General features: G+C 39.2%; 1 protein-coding gene across 10 annotated transcripts in view; it reads left to right on the top strand.

Annotated features, from left to right (window-relative positions):
• Window positions 1-26,016, top strand: part of TULP4 (TUB like protein 4) — a 246,577-nt gene that overhangs the window by 169,432 nt on the left and 51,129 nt on the right. For all 10 annotated transcript variants that reach the window (XM_063097967.1, XM_063097972.1, XM_063097969.1 and 7 more), the window contains 3 exons: window positions 1,875-2,003; window positions 9,637-9,798; window positions 25,648-25,828. In XM_063097967.1, coding sequence (XP_062954037.1) covers window positions 1,875-2,003; window positions 9,637-9,798; window positions 25,648-25,828 — 472 coding nt within the window. The remainder of the gene's footprint in view (window positions 1-1,874; window positions 2,004-9,636; window positions 9,799-25,647; window positions 25,829-26,016) is intronic.

Raw genomic sequence — 26,016 nt, forward strand, 5'->3', positions numbered from 1 at the left:
GTGTCCATTGACTTTAGCGTGGGGAGCCTTTAAGTGGGTTACATTTAATTAGTGATTGCTCGGTCTCTCCTACCTCTCTGGTGGCCTGGAAGCAAATTTAAAGACCTGAAATCAGGTGTGTGTACTGCATAACCTTGAGAAGTAGTGGGAGTTATGCGTCGGTCTAAAAGCAGGAAATGTACTGTGAACGGATGGGTGTGAGGAGGGGCCTGGGCACTGCAGGTCATTGACTATCAGTCCTCAGCCTCACTTTCTGTCTTAGAATATACTTTAGAACTTGGAAACTATTTACACCGGTGTTACATGTTCACAATGGTTATAGTTAGTTTATTAAAGCACAAAGTGGTGGGAGTAGACAAGAGTTCAAATTTTTCTTTATGAATAATAGGAACGCTCTTGCTGATTGATAGTAGTCCTTATTTTGTTGACATAGGTCAGTATATATTCATGTGTCCGTGAATGTTCTGACTTCTCAGCTGGATTTTTAATTTACCTGAGGGCAGCGGGGGTGTTTCATATCTTCCAACTTAGTATTAGTCACAGAGCATGAATGTATAAATATGTGCTGAATGTCTAGCTGAATTAATTCATGATCCCCAGGATACGCCAGTTGGGAACAGCCTCAGGGAACATTCATCATGGTGAACCTCTGAACCTCGAAGTATTGGTTTTGTGGCTCATGGTCTCCTGGGACCATTACATAACCCTCGTTCCCTTACAGGTTTTATTGGGATTTGTGAGGGCTGCCCTCAGACTCTTTAGGCATTTACCTCATCTCACTAACCACCTACTATGGTTTCTACCTTTTTAGATAAGGAATTGATAGTTAAGAAAGATGAAAGTGATTTATCTAGATTCAGAATTTTTCAAATTTAAAAATTAAGTTCTTATACTAAAAAATTTTGATTCTTATAATTTCTTTATATTTCCTCTGTGAAAAATCCCAAACAGCTTAGATCTTAGTCCAGAGAAGATATAGAAAATTTCACTCTGGTAGGGAAATGAAATTAAATAAGATTCACCCTGTCTTCTTTCTACACTAAATAAATAAGACCCCGATTAAATACGTAATGAATTTTGTGAAAATAGTTTTCCACACTCAGGACCTGCTGATGAGGGACACTGCACCCCTGTGAAAGGCAGGTGCTGGGTACAGATGTGCAGTGACTGAATTATGTCCCCAAACTCACTGAAGCTTGAATTGTGTCCCCCAAGTTTTATGTATTAGAAATTTATCCCCCACTGTGACTGTTAAGAGGGTGGGAAACCCTATCATGGTAGTCAAAAGGTAGAGCCTTGAAGAGGTGATTAGATTATAGGACCATGCTTTAGTAAATGGATTAAAAATGGTGGCCAGGGCATTGTTCTGAGGGCTTTAAAAGAAGAGAGAGGACAGTCTGTCTTTCTCTCTCTCTCTGCTTCCACCATTTTGCAGTGTGAGACCCCTGGGTCACTGTCACCACCACCAGATGGACTTTGGACTTCCCAATCTCAGAAAATGTGAGCAATAAATGTAATTTTTCTTACAAAGTACCCAGTTCCAGGTATTTTGTTATAAGCAACAGAAATGGCCTAAAACAAGATGGGTCTGGGTCCTCTTGTTGTTGTCATAGCAGTGGGCACAGTCTGTATTTTGTTTGTTCAGGTGTCTGTCAAGAAGCCATCGCAAGTGGGTCTAGTTCCATATCAGACTGCCGTGTGTGGGCTCCGCCCAGTCCCTTCCATAATCCCCCATTCTCCCTTCTCTCCTCTTCCCAATCTTTTCCTTTGACCAACTGCATTCTATTTAGTTCTAGAGTCTGATCACTTCATAGAAATAATCCTGGCCCACTGATTTATTTCCTGTGGTAAACATTTTCTTGGTGGTTTTCTAGGTTGTGCTGGTGAGGTGGAATGAGCCATACCAGAAACTGGCCACGTGTGATGCAGATGGAGGCATATTTGTGTGGATTCAGTACGAAGGCAGGTGGTCTGTGGAACTGGTCAACGACCGAGGGGCTCAGGTGAGTGGTGGCAAACCTCTTCAAGTGAAAGACTGTTGTAGAGAATGCCAGACCCAGTGTTCTAGAGCAAAGGTGTTAGCATTGCACAGTACTGAAAACTCTTTCCAGAACTACCTGCAGCATAAATAAATAAAATTAGAACCCTGCTTTTCATTCCTCTTTGATATGTCACTAGATAAAAAGAGTGCAAGATCATACTTTTTTCTCTTCATCCATGCTGCTGTTGTGAGAACTCTCCAAGTTTTAAACCTGAATTACATCTGTGAAGTCATTTTCTACCATTGAGTGTTGTGATTACGTGTTAAATTTGGATCCTCTGAAGTGCTTCTGGCATGTCACCTTTTTGCTCCCTTTTGAGAGGTATTTTCTCTGTGCTGTGATCTTCACTTTCCCTGTGCTGTGATCTTCACACTTCTGTCACAGAGAGCTCCATGTGATGGTGTCTCACAACCTCACACCAAGCAGAATCTCACACTGTCTTCTGTCAGGTCTTGATTAGCGTGGCCACCTGTTGTCATCTCTTAGCTCTTCCTTTCTGATACAGTTTGTCTCTGCTCTGAGGAAAACAACTGCTTCCAGGACACCCTGCTGAGCTGTGCTATTTCTAGAACTGCTCCATAGATTGTTCTGCTTATGGTACGGTTCCCCCTGGCACATGAGGATGGGCTGCATAGTGCTGCTCTTCTCATGTGTTTAAGGACTCGTGTTGGAACAGGCAGTTTCCATCCTGGGACTTTGACAAACCTATGACTTGAGAACCCATATCCTCAGGGGACGTTTATTGTTGAGGGGTTTCTTGGACTATTTTTAACTTTCCCAGAATGATTTCCATGGGACTGCTTTTCTGTACATTTCTAAGGAACTGGATTCTCACCCTCCCCTCCCCGACCTGTTACTTAAATAAGCTGTGAGCTTCCCAAGTTTGAAAGATACAGACCAGTCAAGTGACATGAAATAGCAATAAATGAAGATTCTGTTGGCAGTGACTGTTAGCAGGCTGAGGATCTTTGTAAGATGTCGTCACACAAGACAACCTACCTCTGTGCGAAAACAGAACTTTATTTATTTATTTATTTATTTATTCATTTATTTATTTGGTAGAGTAAGTGTAGTAATACTGACTTACTCTGAAAAGGCCTTACCGGTTTTCCGCATGCCTCCTTGGAGTGAGAAGAGGAAGTGGGAAAGTTTGCCCTAGGACTACTAACTGTCCTTTTGGAAGTAGACCCGCAAATGTGGGAATCTCTGTGACCATGGGATATTCATGTCTCCCAGAGGGTGGATGTTGTGGTCAAGAGCATGAGCTCTGGAGTTAGACAATGTAGGCCAAAAAATCTCACTCCATAACTTCTGAGTGGTAGATACTTCTCTGTGTCTCAGTTCCCTTATCTGTAATACAGGGACTATAATGTCACCTACTTCAGAGGATCACTGTGAAGATTAAATAAGACTGTATGTAAAAAGTATATATAACACTGTCTGCACATAGCAGTTGTCACTGCATATTATTATAGTGCTTGTAGTATTTTGAGGTACTGCGACCTCATAGCCATATAGCACAGAGCCAGCCTGCCCTGAAGCAGCAGCTGTGTGTCATCACCAAGTGGAGACTTCTCTGCAGTTGCCATAAGGGTCTATAAAGTGCTGTAAGTCTCCCATTAACCAAAGCCTAAGACCCTTTTTCCTAGAAAGGCCCAGTGATGGGGTGAGATGCATCTTCAGATTTAGGATTATGAGAGGACTTTAAATCACTACTCGGAAAGAAAGGGAAGAGGAGCTAGGATAAATGCCAACTAAATGTTTGGCTTTTTCATTATTAGGTTGTTTCTCTCAATCTCCACAGGAATCCTATTCCGAAAATATTGTTATTTTTGGTTAATAGAAGAGAAAATCCAGGTCAGGGAGGTTCAGTAACTTGCCTGAGGAAGTTATGGGTGGTAAAACTGGAACTGAAACCAGATTTGTTTGAGTCCAAAATTCTCCACCACTCTGTCTTGTTCCCAGACCAGAAACTATATTTTCTTTTGGCAGAAGTACATGTATTCCTAATGTATCCAGAAGAAGTCGGGCTTTTATTTGCCATTAGAGAGGCCAGCCCACCAGCCAAGGAGTGTCACCATCACATGGTTTTCTCCTGGCTGCAACCTGTCTGTCATCTCCAGATAGCAGCTTTGTGGTCACCCCCATCCATCACATCCCTCCACATTTCTTTCCATTGAGAATTTGGAGTAGACAAGCTCGGAAAATTCTTGTTTCTTGTTAGAAACAACAAAGGGAAGATGAATTCAGGCCCAGAGACAAATGAACTTACATGGACCACAGAACATCTGGAAACACCCAGAATCTCTCAAATGCCCTTGCCCAGTAGGATTCAATTAATCACTGTATCTTGAGATCTGATTCAGGTTTTTATAAAATTTTGCTTTTTGGAACTCTTGATTCTTCAAACCTTAGAATCCATTGAATGGCTGTCATCATTGAATGCTGGCAGTTTGGGGAAGTTTGGTTGCTTTTAATTGTGTTGAGTCAGATCTTATCTGAGTAAAAAAGGATGTCACACACTGGTGACGATGAGTCACAGGTCAAGGGAGTGGTGGTTCTGTGCACCTGAAACAGTGTCTGGTGGAAGGAACCTCCTGTGGCTTGGAGGAGGAGCACCCTTGACACCAGCTCAGAGAAAAATATTACTTGTCAGATGAAATGACAGGTGATCCTTGTTATATATCATGCCTTTCATTGTCGCAAGGTAATCAAACATTTGGCAAAAGCTAAGAGATACTTTAACAATTTCTTTTTCAGGAAATGATTATGAGTTCTTTATTTCAAAAATGAGCATGGAACAGTGCATGCATTATTTTATAATATTAGTCACCGAGGACGGCTGTGCCAGGCACACACAATCTGAGCCAGTGTGAGGAAAAGCTGCCTCGGACAATGGCATGGTCAGGCTGCTGCTCAGCTTCATTTAATCCATGTCTTAGAACTCTAGTAAAGCAAGAGCGTTACAACCCTCTGCAACTGAGAAACAACCAGAAGAAGGGGAGTTTCGTCTTTTTTGTTTTTTAAACAGCATTCAGTACTTAGTTTCTCCTATTGTTGGTTTTCCAGTTTTAATGTATTCTTATCACTCTGTGCTGACCTAATAAACCCAATCAGTTCATGTAAATGTCCTATATTACCTATTTTTTGTGATATAAGATTGCTGGTATCTCTGAGAAGCTTCTTTTACTGGCTCAATGGTTTAGCCCTCTGTTAAGAAGATGTTTTTCCTTTAGTACAAATCTTTTCCAAAATATGTAGTTAAGATGCATATAAATAAATAGCATTGCCTTTGCCAAATGAAATAACTTTTATATTTCATCGCAGAATGTAATCAGTTGTCTCTGAAAAATGCTAAGTTTTTTAAAAAAACTAGGGAGTGTAATTGATTGGAACGTAATGTCAGTGAAGCCAAGGTTCTGAGTTGATCTGAGGAGACTGTTTTCAGCAACCTCAGACCAGCTATTTAAGAGCTATCTCATATATCCATGCCATTGTCATATGAGACATTGCTGATCACTGAGCATGAACCCATTAACCCCGTTAGGAAAACAGCCAAAAGTTCATGTCCTTTTGGTGTTTGTTTGTTTATTATTACCTGAAATGTGATATATCTGGTAATGTCACATATTTTAAAGAAAGTTGAACATTTCCAAGTACAAGCAACAGTGAAGAATATATATATCAAAAATATTTTTGTTAGAAAAGATTAAAAATAAATAAAAAGTAGCACAAACTGAAAAAGTAAATTAAGATGGTAGAAATAGGACCAAATATAACCCTAATTAGAATAAATATAAATGGACTAAATTCACCAGTCAGAAGATAAAGCTTCACAGATTATATTTTTATAAACCCAGATATACACTGTTAAGAGCAACCCCTAAAACTAGACATATACAAGTTTAAAGTAAAAGGATGAAAAATAAACACCTGCCAAATACCAAGGGAAAAAATTAAGCTGGTGTAGCTATAGTAATATTAGATAAAAAAAGAGTTAAAGACAGAAAGGATTATTTGATTTATAGAGAGTTATCACATAATGATAGAAGCTATAGTTTTACCAAGAAGATGTTTTTAATATGTATGTACTTATTAATAATAGCATTAAAATATATGAAAAAAACTGATAGGAAAATCAATAAATCCATTGACATGCTTGGAGGTTTCACCAACAATCAGCAAAGATATAGATCTGAGCAATATAATTAGCAAGCTTGACCTAATGGACGTTCATAGATTCTGAATCCACTAATTAGAGAACATACATTTTTCTCAAACACAGATACAGTGCTTATAAAAATTGATCATGTTCTAGGGGAAGGTTCTGCAAGCCCTTTCTGTGAAGGTACAGACAGTAAGTATACTTATTTTAGGTTTTGTGGACGAGGAGCCAAAATTGAGAATATTATGGAAGTGTTATAACAAGAGAAAACAAATTTCCAAAAAAATTTTTATTGATGAGATTTAAAACTTTATTTATGGATAGTAAAATCTGAATTTCATATAATTTCATGAATAACAACATATTTTTCTATTGATTTTTTTTCTCAGCCATTTAAAACCATTCTGAGTTTATGGTGCTATGCAAAAATAGGTAACAGGCCATATTTGGCCCATAGGCCATTGTTTGCCAATGCCTGTTTTAGGGCATAAATAAAAACCTCAACAGATGGTTGGTATCAAGATTATAGACCATAATCTCAGAACACAATGCAACCAGGTTAGATAAGGTTTAACAAGAAGATACATTTAAGAAGTCCCTGTGTATTTGAAAATTTTTAAATGTATTGTTAAATAGCTCATGGGCTCAAGAGTAAGTTTAATGGACTCTTGTAAGTTCTAGATCTGAATGATAATGAAAATATTACATACCAAAATTTATGAGAGATGATTTAAGCGGTAATATGAGAGAAATGTATATCCTTAATTATTTAGACAAGAATAAAACTGTGATTATTGTTCAGATAAGTATCTTAAAAAGTTACCAAACCAACAATAGTAAACCCAATGAAAGAAGAGATAATAAAAATAAAAGTAGAAATCAATGCAGTAGGGAAGAAATGATGAAATAGAGATGAACAAGTCCAAGAATTTGTTCCTTGGAAACAGATTAACAAAATAGACAAACTGCTGGCAAGACTGATCAAGAGAAAAAAAAGAGAAAACTAAACAAACAATTTTATGAATGAAAAGTTGGGCATAACTATAGATAAAGTGGAAGTTACAAGGTGTCAGAGGTAATTAGAGGAGGCTTGGTAATTCAATGAGGGAAAGGATAGTCTTTTCCACAAGTGGTTCTGAAACAAATGAATATCCATATTTTTAAATAATGAACTTTGATCCTTACTTCACACACTGCACAAAAAAATTAACTCTGAATGAAATTAAAGACACAAATGTAAAAGCTAAACTTCTGGAAATCTTTTCAGTCTGAGGTTAGGCAAAGATTCCTCGGATTGGATGCAGAAAGCATGAAACATAAAAGAAAAAAATTGATATCGGACTTTACTAAAATTTAAAACTACTCTTTGAAAGATACTGTTAAGAAAATGAAAAGGTAAACCACAGACTGGGAGAAAATATTTGCTATACACATATCTGATAAAGGATTGTATTTAGATTTTATACAGAAAATTTACCTTACAATAAAAGGTCAATAACTGTTATATACTATACAATATATATATACACACAATACAATAAAAGGTCAAAAACTGGTGTGTATGTGTATATATATATATATATATATATATATATATATGACAATGAATTTGAACAGATATGTCCCAAAAGAAGATGTGAAAGTGATTAGTAAGCACATGAAATAATGCTCAACATATTAGTTATTAGAGAAATGCATATTAGAAGAACAATGTCATACCACTATACACCTACTATAATAGCTAAAATAGAAAAGACTGACAGCACCAAGTATTGGTAAAGGTATGGATCTACTAATACTCTTATACGCTACTGGTGGGAATATAAAATGGCATAACCACTTTGGAGAACAGTTTGGAAATTTCTTGGGCAGTTAAACATACATATACCATACAACCCAGGAATCAATTCCACTCCTAGGTATTTACTCAAGAAAAATGAAACCATGTGTCACGAAAAGTCTTGTACATGAATGTTTATAGTAACTTTATAATAACCAAACACTGGAAACAACCAAATGTCCAGCAATTTAGATAGATAAACAGATTGTGGCATATTCATACAATGGAATAGTGTTCATGTGTAAAAAGGAATGAACTACCAAAGCACACAAAAATGGAGATGTCTCTCAAAACTTTTATGCTGAGTAAGAGCAGTCAGACACAAAAGAGAGCATACCATGTGGTTCCATTTATGGAAAATTCTAGAATAAGCAACTAGTGGGAGAAATCAGATCACTCTTTACTAAGGACCAAGGGTGAGGGTTGGGGACTGACTGTTGGGGGAACTTTATTTAATTGTATGTAAATTATACCTCAATAAAGTTAATTTTAAAAGGCTAATATTATCAACTACTTGCCAACAGTCTTGAAAACTTATGTAAACTGTACAAATTCCTTTAAAAAAAAAAAAAAGGATCAGAACTGCCTCAAGAAGAAATAAAAAGCATGAAAGTTTGACTCGGGCTAAAACTATTAAATTGAAGCAGTGGTTAAAAATCTTCCTGTAAAATGATACACAGTCATATGGTTTTACAGGCATATTGTACCAAACTTTCAAGCAACAAGCCATCACAGTTCATACAAATTTCTTCTAGGCAATGGAAAAAGGACTTCTTTCTAGCTCATTCTGAGAAGTCAACATAATCCTGATAAATGCAAAGACATTACAGAAATGGAATTACAGGTCTCTTTCACTCATGAATACAGATGCAGAAATTCTAAACACATTAGCAAATCAACTTCAGCTGTGTGTATAAAAGACAGTGCTTCACCTCTAAGTTGGACTCTGTAGGTATGCAAGGGTAGTATAATATTGGAAAATCCATAGAAGTAATTCACAGTAGATTAAAAGAAAAAAAATGATTTTCATAGAAGTAGAGGGTAGAATAATGGTTATCAGAGGCAAGGGGATGGCGGGGAGGTGGACTCATGGGTATAAAACTATGCTATCTACCCTGAGTGAATCATTGGGCAAGTATAAGCATGTATTGAAATAACACATTGTGCCCCACAAATATGTACAAATGTTGAAATTTTAAAAAAAGAAAAAAGGAAAGGTCATTTGATTAGATGCATAAGTTCATTTGATAAACCAAACACCCAACTATAAGTAATGTTTTCCAGTTAGATTTTTTTCTCTTCACTTTGATTGAGGGAATATTGTTAGAAGGAATTTGAGAGGGAATATAATCAGAAACTTAGAGTTGTACTGTGTTGGTGAGTGATCAACAGACACTGATGGAGAATCTCTTATTGATCATAAGTGGGAGACAGCATAATAGTGTTTTAAGAGCAGGGACCCTGGAGTCAGACATCCCTGGGATCATTCTTAACTTAAAGCCAAGTTAATGACTATGTCAAGGCTTTTATAAAAGTACTTTCCCTCTCAGATTACAAATTGACCCCTTTTCTGTGTGTGTGTCTCAAAGGTGAGTGATTTCACGTGGAGCCACGATGGGACTCAAGCACTTATTTCATATCGAGATGGGTTTGTCCTGGTCGGTTCTGTCAGTGGACAAAGACACTGGTCATCTGAGATCAACTTGGAAAGTCAGATCACATGTGGCATATGGACTCCTGATGACCAACAGGTAATGCCTCTGGCATATGGGTGTGTAATATTACAACCTTGAGAACTGAGAAGGAAGAAAGGAGCAGGAGGGAGGAGCTGGTGCAGAATTCTCTCAAAGAATCACAGAGGAAAAAACTGTCCAGGGAAAAATTTTTTTAAAATTTTAAATGAACCATAGATTGGAGAAATAATATTTCCCACCCATACGGTAAATATTGAGTTAACATTTTAATTATGTAAAATGTTTATATAAACTTATTTTAAAATCCACAGAGTCAGTTGATAAATGGATAATGGATATGAATAAATGATTCACAAAAAAAGAAGTTCAACCAGTTAGTAATCATATGATGGAAAATATTGTCGGGGAAGAAATGCAAAATTAGCATAATGAGGGTATATTTTTCACTTAACAGAAAAATAATGAAATGATACTGATGGTTTTACTGATTATTGGTAAGAAAAAGCTTTCTCATTCATTGCTGGTAATAATGTGGGAAGCAATTTGGCACAGAGTACAAAAGTCTTAAAAATGATCGTCCACTTTGGAATGGTAATATACTTTAGGAACTTCTCTAAAAGAAACAAAACAGAAGAAAATAAAAGTTGTCACTAAAGCATTACATATTGATAGTATAAATTTGGTAACAGACTACTTGCCTAAAAATAGGAGAATGGTCAAGTAAACTGTGGTATAACCAGTTAAAAGATTATATAGTAGTTTAGTAAATTATACATTGTGGTTATGAAGACAATATGATAATCTGGAAGAACTCCTATTATGTTAAGCAAAAGAATCAGGATACAAAATGGTGGGTGAGGTATGTTGCCACATGATTAAACAACCAAAAGAAACCTATCCACATAATGAAAAGAACTGGAAGGAATTGAATCAAAATGCCACAAGTGGTTATTTTATGGCAATGAGCCTCTGCTTCATTTTTTAAAATTTAATTTCTGAATTTTCTTCAATGTGCCTATTTGAGTTTTATGATAAAATAATATAAAATAACCTAATAAATTATATATTGATAATTCATTTTTAAAATATAAGGGTTGACTGGTTAAAACTTTTGTCAATATAAAACTTGTGTTTTCCAAGTATAGCAGAATCCATAAAATGCCAGAACGTTTCATAGCAGAGATTTAAGTTTAATATTGGTAAAAACAAGCAGTGTACTATGGAAGCCACTTTTTTTTACTGAATTGCTTTCTTCTAGTCACTATATATTTTATGTGTTTATTTTTTCAAGTAAAAAAGGCAAAGATGTTTTCTCTTCTCAAAATTATGAGATTTATGAAAAGGTAATTTTTAACTCCGTTTCTTTCCTCACTCTCCCCAAAGGCTTCTAATTATCCATTAGCACTTGTGTGTATTTAATGAAGCACATAGATTTATTTATTATAAATCTCTATACCTCTAGAGTCTCCTCAAAGAGAAGTGTGCCATAGCCCATTAAGTGACCTTGCACACTGCATCGACCTCTCCTGCATCAGTTTCCTCTCCTCTGTGACAAGGGGTGTGAGTTATTTCCTGCCTAATTCCCAGGGCTTTTGTAATCATCAAATGAGGAACAGATGTGAAAGCACTTAAAAATGTGTAAGTGGCAGTCTCAGCTTCACATTCTTCCCCACCTGGAGTGATGGAACCATGAACCATCTGTGAAGTTCATCTCGTGGTCCCCTGATGAGCTGTGACAGCCAGGGTCCCAGACAGACTACACACCTGGACTGTGACAGGATGGATCCAGCAACACATGAGGCATGGCTCCTGCCTCTGCGGTGCTTGTGGACCAATTCAGACAAACCCATAAGTATACTCCATAGTGTCTTTGTGGGGGGGGGGGGGTTGACCTCCGAGGCCAAGTTGTGGGGGCGGTGTCCTAGGCAGCCAAGCAAAGTGCCAAAGTATCGGCAATGCCACAAGGAGTGGTTTAGTGCTGCTCTTGTGGAACAGGAGGTGGGGCCTGTGGGCTCAAAGGAGTAGAGCTGGGCTGGAGGAGTCAGGACCATGGCCCTGGGGGGTGTTGAGGCCCAACTGCCACACCTGGGCTTGACTCTGCAGCCCCATGGGAATGAGGAAAGAGCTGACGTGGCAGGTGATAGGGACTCCTGGCCCACAGCCTCTGTCCTCCTCTGCTTTTAATAGCAGGCAGGATTTTGTTCCAGGAAGGTGCTCCACTGCCTGTAGAAAAAGGTTTGCAGATCACTGAAGCAATGAGGATCCTTGGGAGGATTTAACATAGAGAAGGATGTGTACTGCACACCCTGTCAGTCCTGCTTAAACTGCAACTGGAAGAATACTGTTCTCCTCTCTGCCACTGTTTCATAGCTCTTGCTTGGTTTGAAAATTATTAATAGAAAAAGAGTATGAAGGCAGGTAGAGTGCCAGTCTCATGTTTGGATGTAGTGTCCTGAGTTTTTGCAGTTAGGGTTTGATGTGGAAAGACAGTACCTGCACAGCCCCGGGCAGGGGGCCACAAGCAGACATGAGTGTAGAGCTGCCAGAGGCCAGCTGTTTCCCTGAGAACTTTCTGCCTGTGATGGAGAGTTGAAACAGCTTCCAGGAGAAAACATCCTCCTCACATCTTGAGATATTTTGGATTATAATGAGATTTTAGGCTACTTCCTGTCAACTTTTAGAAATATAAGCAGTACCTATTTTACAAGCATCATTTTAAGTCTGTTTTCTAATTTGTCTTGTATTTTTTTCATTCTAGAGTGGTGGTTTGTATACCCTTTGGGGGCTATAGACTGCTTTGAATGAATATCAGATGGAAATTATGAACCCTTGCTCTGGAAAAATGCATATATGTGCATAATATTCATGATTATATATCTGACTTTGCATATAATTTGGGGAGTTCACTGGACTTTATCCATGGATTCTCCCCTTCAAATCCTGATTTAGATAGTTCAGAGGTGATATTTCTGGGTAATCACCCCAATTTTCTGTTATGAATATGTTCAAATGTACAGAAAAGTTGAAAGAACGTACCTTCCTTAAATTCAGCTAACATTTTGCCATATTTGTGTGTTCCCTCTCTTCTCCCTCCCTCTACACACACACATATTTGTAGTACTATTTTTGAAGTTGTAGTCATCTTGGCACATCAGCCTTAAATATTTTAGTATGTATGTCCTAAGAGTAAGCTCATTCACCTTCATTATCACACCTAAGAAACTAGCAGTGATATTATCTGGTGTCTAGGTTATCTTTGTATTTCCCTAATTGTTACAAGAATTTGTTTTATAGACTTTTTGTTGTTGTTGTTGTTGTCGTCATTTTTGGCAGCTGGCCAGTAAGGGGATCAGAACCTTTGACCTTGGTGTTTTTTGAACCAGGATCCAGTTTAATTCACATACAGCAATTGGATGTTATGTCTCTTCAGTCTTTTAATCTAGAACAGTTTTCCTTTTTTAAAAAACTTTTTAAAATGAAAATGACATTGACTTCCTTGTGAATTCAGCATGGTTTCCTTGTGGGCTGGCCCTCACTCTGGATTTGTTTGTTTACTCATAGTATCGTTTATCTTCTAATAGCCCTTGTATTTCCTGTAAACTGGAAGTTAAGGCTAAGAATAAGGTTGGATTAAACAATTTTGGTAAGAATACTCCATAGGTGACATCGTATTCTTTATATTGAACCACACTAAAAGGTGTATAGTGTCACGTTATCCCTCTGTGAGGGTTGCTGAGTTTGATGGAACCTTTGAAAAACAAAGTTATTTTCCACAGCATGTTCTTAATTTCATCTACACTTACATAGCTAATTTTTGTAAATGATGTGTTTCACTTCAGACTAAAGTTTGTCTTCCATTAATTTGCGAGAAGGGAATGGAATCCTACCTGGAGTTCATGTAGTGGATGAGGAGAGACTAACTCTCTGTTAGTCTGCTAGGGCTGCCCCAACAGAATACCACAGGTGAGGTGGCTTAACAACAGAAATCTATTTCTCATAGTTCTGGAAACTGGAAGTTCGAGATCAAGATGTCGGCATGTTTGGTTTCTCCTTAGGCCTCTCTCCTTGGCTTACGGGTAGCCGCCTTCTTGCTGTGTCCTCAGGTGGCCTTTTCTCTGTACATCCACGTTCTTGGTGTCTCTCCCTCTTCTTATAAGGACAAAAGTCCTGTTGGATTAGGATTCTATCCATGCGACCTCATTTAGCCTTAATTACCTCTTTACCATTCCTGTCTCTAAATATAGTCACATTGGGGGTTCAACAAATTCAAGATAGAGTTTTGGGGACACACAATCCATCCATAACAGACTGATAAAAAAGCATTTTAGAGAATAGAAAGTTCACAGAAGAAACAATGATATAAACTCAGCTTGATAAACTTGGGATATATTTATAAATAGAACTATTTGTAGGGCTTAGAAAAAACCAGAATGACATAAATAGAAAATATCGAAGAAATAAATATAGATACCAGTGGAAAAAGTAAATGTGGATCCTGTGTGGATCCAGAGTAATGCAGCAGTGAAGATTTTGCAGTTCCTAGAAGCATCCATCATCCCAGCATGGTGTACGGAAGAGAGCACCTCATTTCTTCTCTGTTCTCCCGGTGTTTGGGAGAGTGCCATGACACTTGACACATGAAAGTGCTTTGAGATATAGACAGTTAAAATTGTCCTTTCAGCGTGTTTTTGGTCTTAGCTATCAGTTCACATTGAGAGCCTTTGAGCTGAAGAACACTGTTGGAACTCAAGGCATTGGTCCATGAAGAAAGGCATAAGCACTGACACGTCACCCCTGGGTTTCCACACATGAGCACCGCTCCCCCAGGAGGACAGTGACCAGCTGGCACATCTGTGTCCACTGAAGATAGACTAGAGGAAAAAGCCTCACATTCAAATTCAAAGAATTTAGTTCACATGAAGAAGAGTTTTGTGTAACTGTTCTGAGGGAGAGAGCACACCAAACAGTATGGGAAGAAAACGCTCCCTCAGTTCCTGTACCTCCTGGGAGAGCCCTGAGAAAGTGCCCTGGCACCCCATCTCTACTAGAGCTCCTGCAGTGGGGCCCATACAAAATTTGGGTGTATAACCCAGTTTTTGATTCATTTTAAGGGAATTTCAGAGCATTAAAGCATGTACACTTAGGGAAGATAGTGACACTCATTCACCCAAGTCAGGGCAGCCCCAGGTCGTACATGATTGTGTGTCTGCAGGCATTTGCAGCTTCCCTCCTCCATCAGCGGTTCTTTCCAGGAGCCTCCATCCACCAGGCTTTCTACTCAGGCTGACCTGTCTCTCTGCTCAGTTCTAGGGCCACAGAGTGCCGTTGGCTCTGGGCTTGGCTTCAAGTTCAGGTGAAGCCTTCTTGTAGTCCCCTGCTCAGCCCTCTGTGGTGGCGTCTCATCGCAGACACACACCTGGGCACTGTCCTTTCTGGATGCAGCTCTCCCCGCCCAAGCCTCTCAGCCTTCTTCCCAGCCCCGCCACCTCCCTCCTCAGGTTCCTGCATGCTTTCCTCTTTCTCACTGATCCTAAGGTCCAGTCTTGGGCCTCTTCCCTTTTTTCTGTCCTTGGGTGATTTCTTCCACTGCCACAGCTGTGTCAGCTCCTACCTGTCAGTCACTGACTCCCCAAGCTCATCCTTTGTGCAACACTGTTGTCCTTCACACTTTGTTGCTGTGCCTGCAGATCTGCTCAGCCTGGACACCGCTCAAGCCCCACATGGTCTGCCATGTTATTCTCCACCCCTCTCCTCCCTCTGCCCCTCTCAGCACTCTCTTCCTGCATCACTAATCAATGATGTTCAGAGCTGGGAGCTCCACCCGACTCTCCCTTCTCCCTGTCTCCACCCTCCACTTAGTCACCAGATTCTATACATTCTCCTTCCTAAATACTTTTTATTTGGGACTGTTTGTATGTAAAAGTTATAGACAATTACACTCAAACTAGCTTAAATGAAAGTATGTAAGTTTCTGCGTGACTAGACTAGCCTCTCTCAGTTCTCTAGAGAAGTTAATAGTTCTCCTGAAATACACTTTATATAGTAAATGAAAAAGTGTAGGTGAAGTGAAGTTTTTTAACATGAGTATATATTAAATACCCGCCTAAGGGAATTTCCCTATTTAAAGAATATTCTGTAGAAATTGCTCTTGCTTAGAAAGCGGTTGTTTGGTGCAAAACCAGAATTCTTTCCTAATACGTCTTTTTGCTAGCGATGTCCAGACTTCAGTTTTCCATGAGTAAAGTTTTCTTGTAAATACTAAAACTTTTTTAAAAAGGAGGAGATCTTAAATAGACCTAATATTTTCTTAGGCATTCTTAATTGATTTCAAATAAAGCAGAAGGGTTTATGGGTTACCTACCAAAATAAGCCTTTTGGTTTTTCAGGTCTTAGCACATGCAGATAAAACTGGGTGATGTTTTCTTCTCTAGCCTTAGTCCTGTGGGTGTTTTGTTCATGTGTTTTAACTCAGAAAGGGGAAATATTTATTCTTTTTGCTTTTGGATACTAAAGTAAGTCCCAAGTCCCTTCTCATCTGCTGAAAGGAGGATTTCCAGAAAGTGTGATCCTGAGTTTGCTGGGTTTGTACCACAGCAGTTAAACACTAGCAGTGCTTTGTGGGGACAGTAACAACAAAAAAATCACTGGAAACATCAATGTCTCTCTGTGATGTCTATACAGTGAAAGCCATTTTATGCACATACTTTGCAAGAAATGTGGCCTTTTTTTTCCCGTTTGGGATGGAGTGGAATCTGGACTTGAGCAATTACTGTAAACAGGATTATTATCAAGTAACTTAAAAAATAAATTTTAAAAATCATTAGTATACAACATCTTTTCAGAAATATTAATTGATGGAAAATGAACTGTCGTAGATACTCTTATGTACTTAAATTTTAACATATTGGTCAGTTGAAAAGAATAATTATTCCTTTACTTTTCAAATATGAGGTCATGACTAAAATACCAAATTAGAACTCAAGGATATTTGCTAAATACCCAAGCAGTCCAAGTAATAAATGGGATTTTTAATTATATAGTTTTAAAAAATTTGATTATGAAAAATTTCAATAACGTATCAAAAATAGAGTAAAGAACCCACATATTTTGCAACGTTCACTTTTTTACCCCTTTCTTTTTCTTTGGTGTATTTATAGCAAATTACAGACAGCATGTCATCTTACCCATGAGTACTTGAGTATAAATCTCATCAAAATGTGGCATTTCCTTCTGTAACCACAGTGCCATGATCATACATCCTCTTTTCTTTACTTCAGAGAAGGTTCTTGAAAGATGAAGAAAATGGTTTGAGACTTGAACTTACCCATGGCTGTAAAGGAGTTGGTCTGCAGCATCAAGGAGATGCGTATCCTTCTGGAGGTTTCCCTTGTCTTGCTCTGTCAGACAGGAAAGGATTTATAAAGTGAGTGGAAGAAAAGTAAAACCAGTATAACCCTTTGCTTTCTCAGCTAAACACACTGCAGTTTTATAAGTGAAAAGTAACTTACTGATATTTGACATACAGATAATTACTAACACCTGGGAGAGGCCCACTCTTTGATAGGAAAAAAGTCAAACTTCACAAAACCAAAATAAAAGGAGTCACCATCCATTATTTGCAAAGAGTTCCCTCTGCTGGCCCTTTAAGGCTGGCTGTGGGAGCCGCTCGTTGGGCTACCCTCACAGAACATCTCACATCTGCTCCCTGGAGCCTGTCACCTGTCCATTAAGGTGGTGATTATGGGCACTGTGTGGGCTTTTGTTTCCCTGGAAAGACATGAAAGCCCTTGTGCTTAATGCAAGAAGAGAACATGGTAATTGTTTCTATTTAAAAAACCAAGAAAACACACAAATCCTCTAGAGTAAAGCCTCCGTGGGTCCATTCCTATGCCAAAGACCCTTGCCGGTAACTGTCAAGTGAGCTGTGAGTCAGTTAAGGGACCTGTAGGGAGGGTAGAATTGCTGGCTAGTGGCTTGTGGGAGCACAGCTTTGAAGTGAGATTTAGTCTAGTGCAAAGAGTGGTTTTCTTCCTCCCCGTTCAGTCTGCACCTGGCTGTTCACCAGTGCATGTGCTGCAGAAGGGAAGCACGTTGTTATTGTCAGCCCTGAGCTGGAATGGCTCTAGCCCAAACAGGCAAGGAACACATGAATCACAGTTAAGAGGAATGAAAACATCCTCAGGAAAGAAGTTGGGAGATGGCCTCCCACCCTTCATGGCCGTCTTTATCCAACAATTGATGCTGTTTCATTTTGAGTTACTTCTTTCTGTATATGTTCTGGAAATTCTGTTGATCTCCTTGTGGGAGAAAATATATTCCTTTGGCAGAAACAGGTACAGTTACTGTGTGTAGTTTCTCTTTTCTTTTTCAGTGTTTTGGTTGACTGACAGCGGTAATTAAGACACTAAAAATCAAGTTGCTCTTTGTTATCTCTGGACTCAGATCATTGATGAATCACTAAATACAGCACTCAGTGTCAAAGAATTGTAAAATATGCTAAATAAAAATCTTTTAAAAAAATTTACATCTAAAGAATTAGGTTTAGAATGAAAGATGGAAGGGCTCATACTGTATACTCCTTAAAGTCAGTTTCTTGTTAATTTAGTGTCAGGGTTTTTTTTATATATATATGCCTTTATTAATACCACAGCATGATGATGGTCTTGGTTTTGACACAGAGATCTTGCCTGAATGCCAGTTTGGCTAAATGGCTGAACTACAAAATTGATCTTCCTAAGGTTCCATGTGGCATTTCTGGACCATGCATTATTGCTCTGACAACCCTTGCTCTAGCCATTGAACACATCCTTGTGCCCAGTTGGGAGGACACATCTCCATTACCAGGACCAAATACCCTCTCCTGGACCACACTCTGGTCAGGCCTCTCTGAGCCCTGTCCTCAACTGGGCCTCAACCTTGGCCTATAAAGACAACATACTCTCAGCACAAATTATTTCATCCACACCCTCTCTGCCCACCCGCTCCCATTTCATTTTTGTATAAATTACCCAGTTCAGGTATTCTGCTGTAAGCAACAGAAATGGACTAATACAGGGACCTAATTTTGATAAGCACCGGTTAGCAAACCCAGAGGGCCTTATCACATTGACAACCCCCATCCTGCTTTTTGTTAATTTCTCCTTCCCTGGCTCTGCCCCCTCCCTCCTCTCATTTGCCCTTTACAATGCCCAGTCACCTCTGCACAAATAAAAGTGGATTAAAATCTGTCCTTCCTGCTTTAACTCCCATCCAACTTGATTTTTCTTTGACTCTGGTCCTGAATATCACCGGGTGTGCTCACGTCACTGTGTGCCCTGCTGCTTCTGGCCATGCAGACCAGGAGGTTCTTTCTTCTCAGTCCTTTTGCTGAAGAAGTTTATTAGTAGGCACAGGAAAAGATTACTGTTTTCATCATATTTAGAAATATATTTAGATACGTCTTAAAAAGTTGTGGCTTTTTTTTTTTTTTTTTGACCAGTAAGGGGATCGTAACCCTAGACTTTGTGTCGTCTGTACCATGCTCAGCCAGTGAGTGAACCGGCCATCCCTATATAGGATCCGAACCCGCAGCCTCGGCACTAAGAGCACCACACTCTCCAAAGTGAGCCACGGGGCCGGCCCAAAAGTTGTAGCATTTTGAAATAGGAAATGATCTGAGAGCTCATATAATAAGGCTTTTTTAGCTGACATAGAAGGCTGACACTCAGGGAGGCAGTGACCAAGGTTACTAAGTAGTTAGGAGTCAAAATAGGACTAGGCCATCAGCCAGCTGACTCCCAGTCCTGAACCCTTTGCAAAGGAAAGGATGTTTCCCTAGCCGGCTTGAACTGTCTACACCAGACAGGCTAAGAAGATTCCAGCATTACTAGGTATCTTCCACTCAGGCCAAAAGTCCACATGCACCCCCTCGGGCCTCTTGGTGAGTGGATACCCTGGGCATTTGTGCCATATTTCAAAGACCGGATACAGGGCTGCATTCCTGACTCATTTCTTTCTTCCTAACTCAAAATATATTTAAATGTATTTTTTTAATAGATAACACATTCACATGGTATAAAATTCTAAATATTCCAAAGGATATGATGAAAAGGCCCCTTCCGCTGTCCCCAAGTCAGCCAGTCCTGTTCTGTTCCCCAGAGGTAACGTGTTTTCAGTTACTTGTGTATCCTTCTGGAGATTTTCTAGTTAAATGCATTTTTTATTGGTCCTGTAGTCAAAACTATTTCCCTCTACCCCCAGAAGTCACCATGTGGGTATGTCTCAGAAGGGTGAATAAACTTGAAACTGAAGCCTGAATGATTTGGGGAAGAACATTTTAGTAATGGGAATTATTTAACATTAAATTTGAGGCCTGAGGCAGGTGGAATCTCTCTTCTGAAAATCTTTAAACAAAAATTAGTCTCTCATTTTTATGGGTTAGTTTACAAGTTGTCTGTTCTGTAGTAAGAGTTGAGATGTACTCATACGTGCAAGCTAAAGGAAAAAAAGTTGAGCTCATAGAAGGAAAGAATAGAATTGTGTTTACTAGAGGCTAGGAAGGGGAGAAGGGATAGGGAAAGGTTGGTTAACTGATACACAATCACAGCTAGATAGGAAAAATAAGTTCTAGTGATCTATAGTAGTAATTAATAACTTACTGTATGTTCTCAATTGGCTAGAAGAGAGGAGCTAAAATGCTGTCATTATAAAGGATAAATTTTACAATGACAATAATCATTGGGGTTTGATGAAAATATACTAACCCTGATTTGGTCATCACGCATTATGTACATTTATTGAAATAAAACTGTACCCCCTAAATTTGTACAATAAATAACATAAAAATACTGGAAACTAAAAAAAAGGAGGCAAATTGACTTCAAAATCCCGTTTAGCCTAAAGATACAGATTAAGAAGTGACTGTAATAGTCAACTGCAAAATTACACTTCATCTGTCTTAAAAAGAAATTCTGTTAATCAATTGAGCAATTCTGTCGTATATAACTGTCTGATTTCAATGACTCTGTCTCTTTAGTTGCAAAATATTTAAATTTGGCCTTGAAGCTCATTTGAAGGCCAGTATTCTCAAACCTAACAGCAAAGTCTTTAAAAAAAAAAAAGTTTTCCTTTAGTAACATCTCAGAACAGAAAGGTTCCTTCTGAAGAAAAAAGGGACATCATAGCTGTCCTTTTATTCCTCTCTCCAGAGCAGCACATTTAGATGTTTGCCACCAGCAATTCTAAAGTTACAGTAGGAATTTGTAATCAGTTTTTTATCTGTTCTCTCAGCTTTAAATCTTAAAAGCAAATAAATGGGAAAAAGTCACCTCCTTCAGGAACTAGTGCCAGTGCTACTAAGCAAACTCTATTACAAAAGAGGTAAACACTTATGGATGCATGTATTTTTGAAGTTGAAATTTCCCAACATGATTTTATCCAAAAATTTAAGTTAGTTCCAGTGTCCAAAGGTAAAGGTACTGATGAGATACCACTGCTTCCAAAACATAAATCTTTTGAATGATTCTAGATCCTCTTCCCACCCCCTTTGGTTTGTGACTTGGTTCATTTTAAACTACTGGTAATAATTGTGTTTATTTAAAATAAATGCATCTAAAAGTAGTTTAGAATGGAGTACATTGAAATGAAGAGATTAATAGCAATTGCAATTATGATATCTCTATATAAAAACTACCTGCAGTGAGTATATTCAAGGCTGAAAAGTGAATTGAACCCAAAAAGACTGTCATTGAATTGGTATGGCCTGACCCACAGGCCAGCTCATTTGGTCTTTGGTGTATGCATTACAGAGGGAACACTGTAACACTGTCCCTGTCCGTATGTGAAGCTACAACCTGCCAGAAGAAACAGTGGGAAAATAAGGGATAGAAATGTACATAACCCATTATTGAAAATGTTTTGGGGGCCAGTTTTATGGGAGGATTTGAACATTGGTTTATAGTTTAAAAAGGAAAGAAAGAAATTGCCCCTTCATTTGTAGGAAACTTGGACAGAGGCCAAAGATTTGGGCAGAAGTTCATCTATGAATAGCCACTGAACATCTACTCACAACAGAAGCATGTGAGAATCTGGGGGTGCAGGCCCACCCTCAAGAAGCTTATGGTTTACTGGGAGACAGACACACAAAACCAGAGCCAAGGTCAGAGTGCCAGGGGGTTGTGGTTAAAATGAGATTAATTCTGTGTCGTGGTGTCAAAAGCCTTTATATGTAACGTCTGAGCACCTGTTATAATGCGTAAGCCACAGCTTTTGCTGGAAGGGACCTGGTTGTATGTGTTGCTGGAGGAAGGACATGATCGTGCATTTCATCTTGGACATGTTGACTTTGAAGGGCCTTTGGCACATCCAGGGGGAGATGGCAGATAGGCAGGCAGATGTGTGAGTCTGGGGCTCAGGGGAGAGGCCTGGCTGAGAGTCAGCTGTGAATGGGACCCGTGAGCCTGTGAGTGTGGTGCGATCTCCTAGAGACAGGAGAGAGAGAGGAGGTCCTTGGGCCTGGAATGTAGGAGCTGGCACCAGCGTATCCGAAACGTGTATTATTTGACCAAGGTTAGGGAGCAGAAGCAACAGAGATTGATGCATTTTCTATGTGTGTATTCATTATTATTAGACTCTTTTGTCTAGTTCTGCAGAAGTACTTTGCTCACATAAGCTTTATCTCATTGGAAGTGATTAGGCATGAAAGGAACTTGTAATGGAGGGGATTTTTAAAAATCTGATTCCATGTTGTATCGTTGTTCTTCAGTTATCTGTGACATACTTGTTCCAAAACAGAGTAACTTCCTCCATCATTGCTTGACAGCTAGATTGTTAGTGCTGCTTTTTCCCTATTCTCCAGTCTTCATAGTGGGTTGTCTTTCCATGGGAGTTGTAGTTGGAGTGGATTAATGGTGGGGAAATTAGGGGCTGGTTTTTTATTCTGTTTGGCATTACTGTGGTGCTGAATGCTGATAACTCATTAAATCACCAGTCCTTTATTCAGGAATTATTCTCTTGACTGCTATCTGTTCTTTCTTCTGTAAAATGGAAAACTGTGAGTGTTATTCAAAAGATGTTTCAATACGGAGGTATTTTCTCCCTCCTTCTCTCCCTTCACAAATACTTAGTGCTGTGTGTCATACACTATGACAGGTCCTGGGGAGATACTGGTGAGCAAAGCTGATATGGTTCAGATCGTAGCTCAGAGTCCTGTAACAAAATACCACTGGGTGGCTTAAACAACAGATACTGATTTTTCATAGTTCTTTCTGGAGGCTGGAAGTCCAAGATCAAGGTGGTAGCTAATTCAGATCCTGGTGAGGGCTTTCTTCCTAACTTGCAGACAGCTACCTTCTCCCTGTTTCCTCACATGGCCTTTCCTTAGTGCTTGGGGGTAGAGAGAGAGAGAGCATGCAAGCTGAGGTCTCTCTTGCTCTTCTTATGAGGGCACTAATTCCATCATGGGGGCCCTACCATCATGACCTCATCTCATCCTAATCACTTCCCAAAGGCCCCATCTCCAAAAATCATCACATTGGGGGCCACATATACATTTAGCCCATTACAGTCCATGCCCTCAAAAGCTTATAGGCTAACATAGGAGTCGGACAGAAATCAAATAATCACACAGTAAGATATGAGAATAGTAGTGATAAGTGTGCTGATGAAAGACTATAGAGTAATATAAGAACCATAACAGGAAAAGGCCAGGGAAATTATTTGGAATTGGTATATATTAGCCCTGAGTACTTTTGGAAAATAATTGTTTGCTATTATCTGCTAATCAGTTATTTTTATCAAAGACAAGTGATGAGTGATAAAGTAACCCCTTCACCTAGCATGAAAGTACACAGCTGTTTTTCAAAACGTGCTTGAATAAATGAGTGGAAGTGTGAAAGGGGGAGAAGAAAAGCCAGCTCCCATGGACATCATGCATAGCATGAGCTTCACCTTGGGATTTCTACACATCTTTTTCTTTTGAAATATGTTAACTGTGCATCTCAGTTAAAGCTATAAGAAGTCACATTCTGTACTTGTCATCACTAAAAACTGCTCACCAAATACATTGAATGCCTGGCTCTTCCAGGACGTCAGCAGGTCTGCCCTGTCTTGTTCCCTACTCTTGTGTCACATGAGGGTTTTGTACACATGCCATCGGATACTTATGTTTTCTGTGGACAGTGAAAATTTCACTTTTTTCTAAAATGAATTTCACTGTGTTTTTAGTAGTTTTGTCTGTTTTTCCTGTAAGTGGCATATGCGGATGAACTCATTGATGCCTCTGGGGGAAAATTGTTTTAGTCTTTTTAAAGTGTACATTAAATAGAGATCATGTTTAAAAGAATATTTGATGAACAACTGATTTTACAGAGCCAAAACAGCTCTGTAAATTCTATGAACTTAATACTACTTAAGTGGAATACATCTTCCCTTGCAATTAACCTATCTCGATCATCAGCATTTGTGTCCTAAGATTGACTTTTGACTGTCACTGACTTTAATTCGTTCATTTGGCAGTAAATACTTATTGAGTGCTCATTGTGTGCCCAAAGTTCTATCAGGTGCCAGGGGTACAGCTCTGGACAGTCTTTGCCCCCAAGGAGCTTAACGTCAAAATCTCAAAAGCAAAAAGAAGCAAGGACCAAAAAACCCTTAAATAATTTTCGCTGTATGTAAATTCTAGCCTTTCTAGTCAGACAGCCCTGGCTTGACCACTTAATGGTTTTGCCAACTTGCTTGACCTCTCTTAAGTTGTTTCTGTGTCTGTAAAATGCGGATAATAATTTGCATGGTTGTCACAACGCAATGCTGATGGGTAGACAAGTCCCATTAGGCACAAAAAATATACAGTTTTTAGTGGTAGCAGATGCAGCAACTAGAAACCACACAAAGCAGAGATGATGCAGTGTGCCCCTCAGTGAGGTCCTGCTGCCTGGGTCCCAGGGTTCCTCTAGGGACCTCCAGCTGTTGACACTGCTCATGTCGAGGGAGCCTTCCAGCAGCTGTGAGGTGCTCCTGTGCCATTCGCAGGCAGTGGGGTTAATACCATCCAACATCCTCCACCCTGACTGTTCTTTGGCTCTGGGGTGTGCCTCCCCGCACCACCCCAGCACGTTCCTGAGTGTATGCTCTGAGGTTGAGTGAAGCCAGGGAAAGTTTCCTAGGAGTAGTCCTCAGCACCCACAGGCGTCAGGCCCATCTGAGGTCTATACCAGCAATTCCTGTGCCTGTCTCACAGGGTTAGTTATTTTGACAGTGAGGTAAAGCTCTTTAGCATAGTGCTTAGCACAAAGTACATACTCGATGCATGTATTAATGCCATTAATGTATCATTACGTTAATTATAAATTAATATATTAATACTATTATTATTCTCATTGAAATAAAACATTAGACATTAAACATTAGAAATAAAGCATTATTTCAGGAGCATCTTCTTTTCCAAATATGATAACATGTTTACTTAACCAAATGTATTTTCTCTTTGTTCATGCATAAACCTAAACCTTTTCTTCTAAATTTGAGAAAATCATAACAACAAATCTCTGCTGCTTCTTCATCTTCCAGGAAAGTAAATGAATATTATCTTTTCTTAACTCCTTTCCTCAAACCAGAAAAAACAAAAACAAAACAACCAATAAACCCCACAATTAGTGAAACAGTGGTTTTGTTGGTAGTATTTGAAAATTTCCACACAACATAATATATTCATTGTGCCGTTTGTCACATTTCAGTATTAGAGGTCTAAAATTCTTGCAATTATAGTTTCTGCTGCTTAATGTTTTTTTGTCACCTCTCAGTTACTTAACTGGTTTATTTTTTCAGTTCTAAATATATTTTGTCCTCCTAAAACAAGTTGAGGCGGTGAGGTTTGCCAGAAATCACAGCACTTGCTCCCCCTCGGTCATGGGTCCTGGTCCTTGGTTGCAGGTGCTGTTCGGCACGGCCGACGGGCAGGTGATTGTCATGGACTGCCACGGCAGGATGCTGGCCCACGTCCTCCTTCACGAGTCAGATGGCGTTCTCAGCATGTCCTGGAACTACCCCATCTTCCTGGTGGAGGACAGCAGCGAGAGCGACACGGACTCAGATGACTACTCCCCTCCCCAAGGTAGATCCCTGGCCCCTCACTGTCCTTGTCACTTCACAGAAGGGAACAAAAGAGTATCAAAGGATAATAAACCGATTTAGAGGAGGAAGGGTAAAGGTCTGCCATATGCACAGCACCCTGACTTACTGGGAAGAGTTCTCGAACTGAAATGCGAAGGAGGACCAGCCTAGTCTCTGTTCTTTGCTTGA

The sequence above is a fragment of the Cynocephalus volans genome, chromosome 5 (genome assembly GCF_027409185.1).
Source record: "Cynocephalus volans isolate mCynVol1 chromosome 5, mCynVol1.pri, whole genome shotgun sequence".
NCBI lineage: Eukaryota > Metazoa > Chordata > Mammalia > Dermoptera > Cynocephalidae > Cynocephalus > Cynocephalus volans.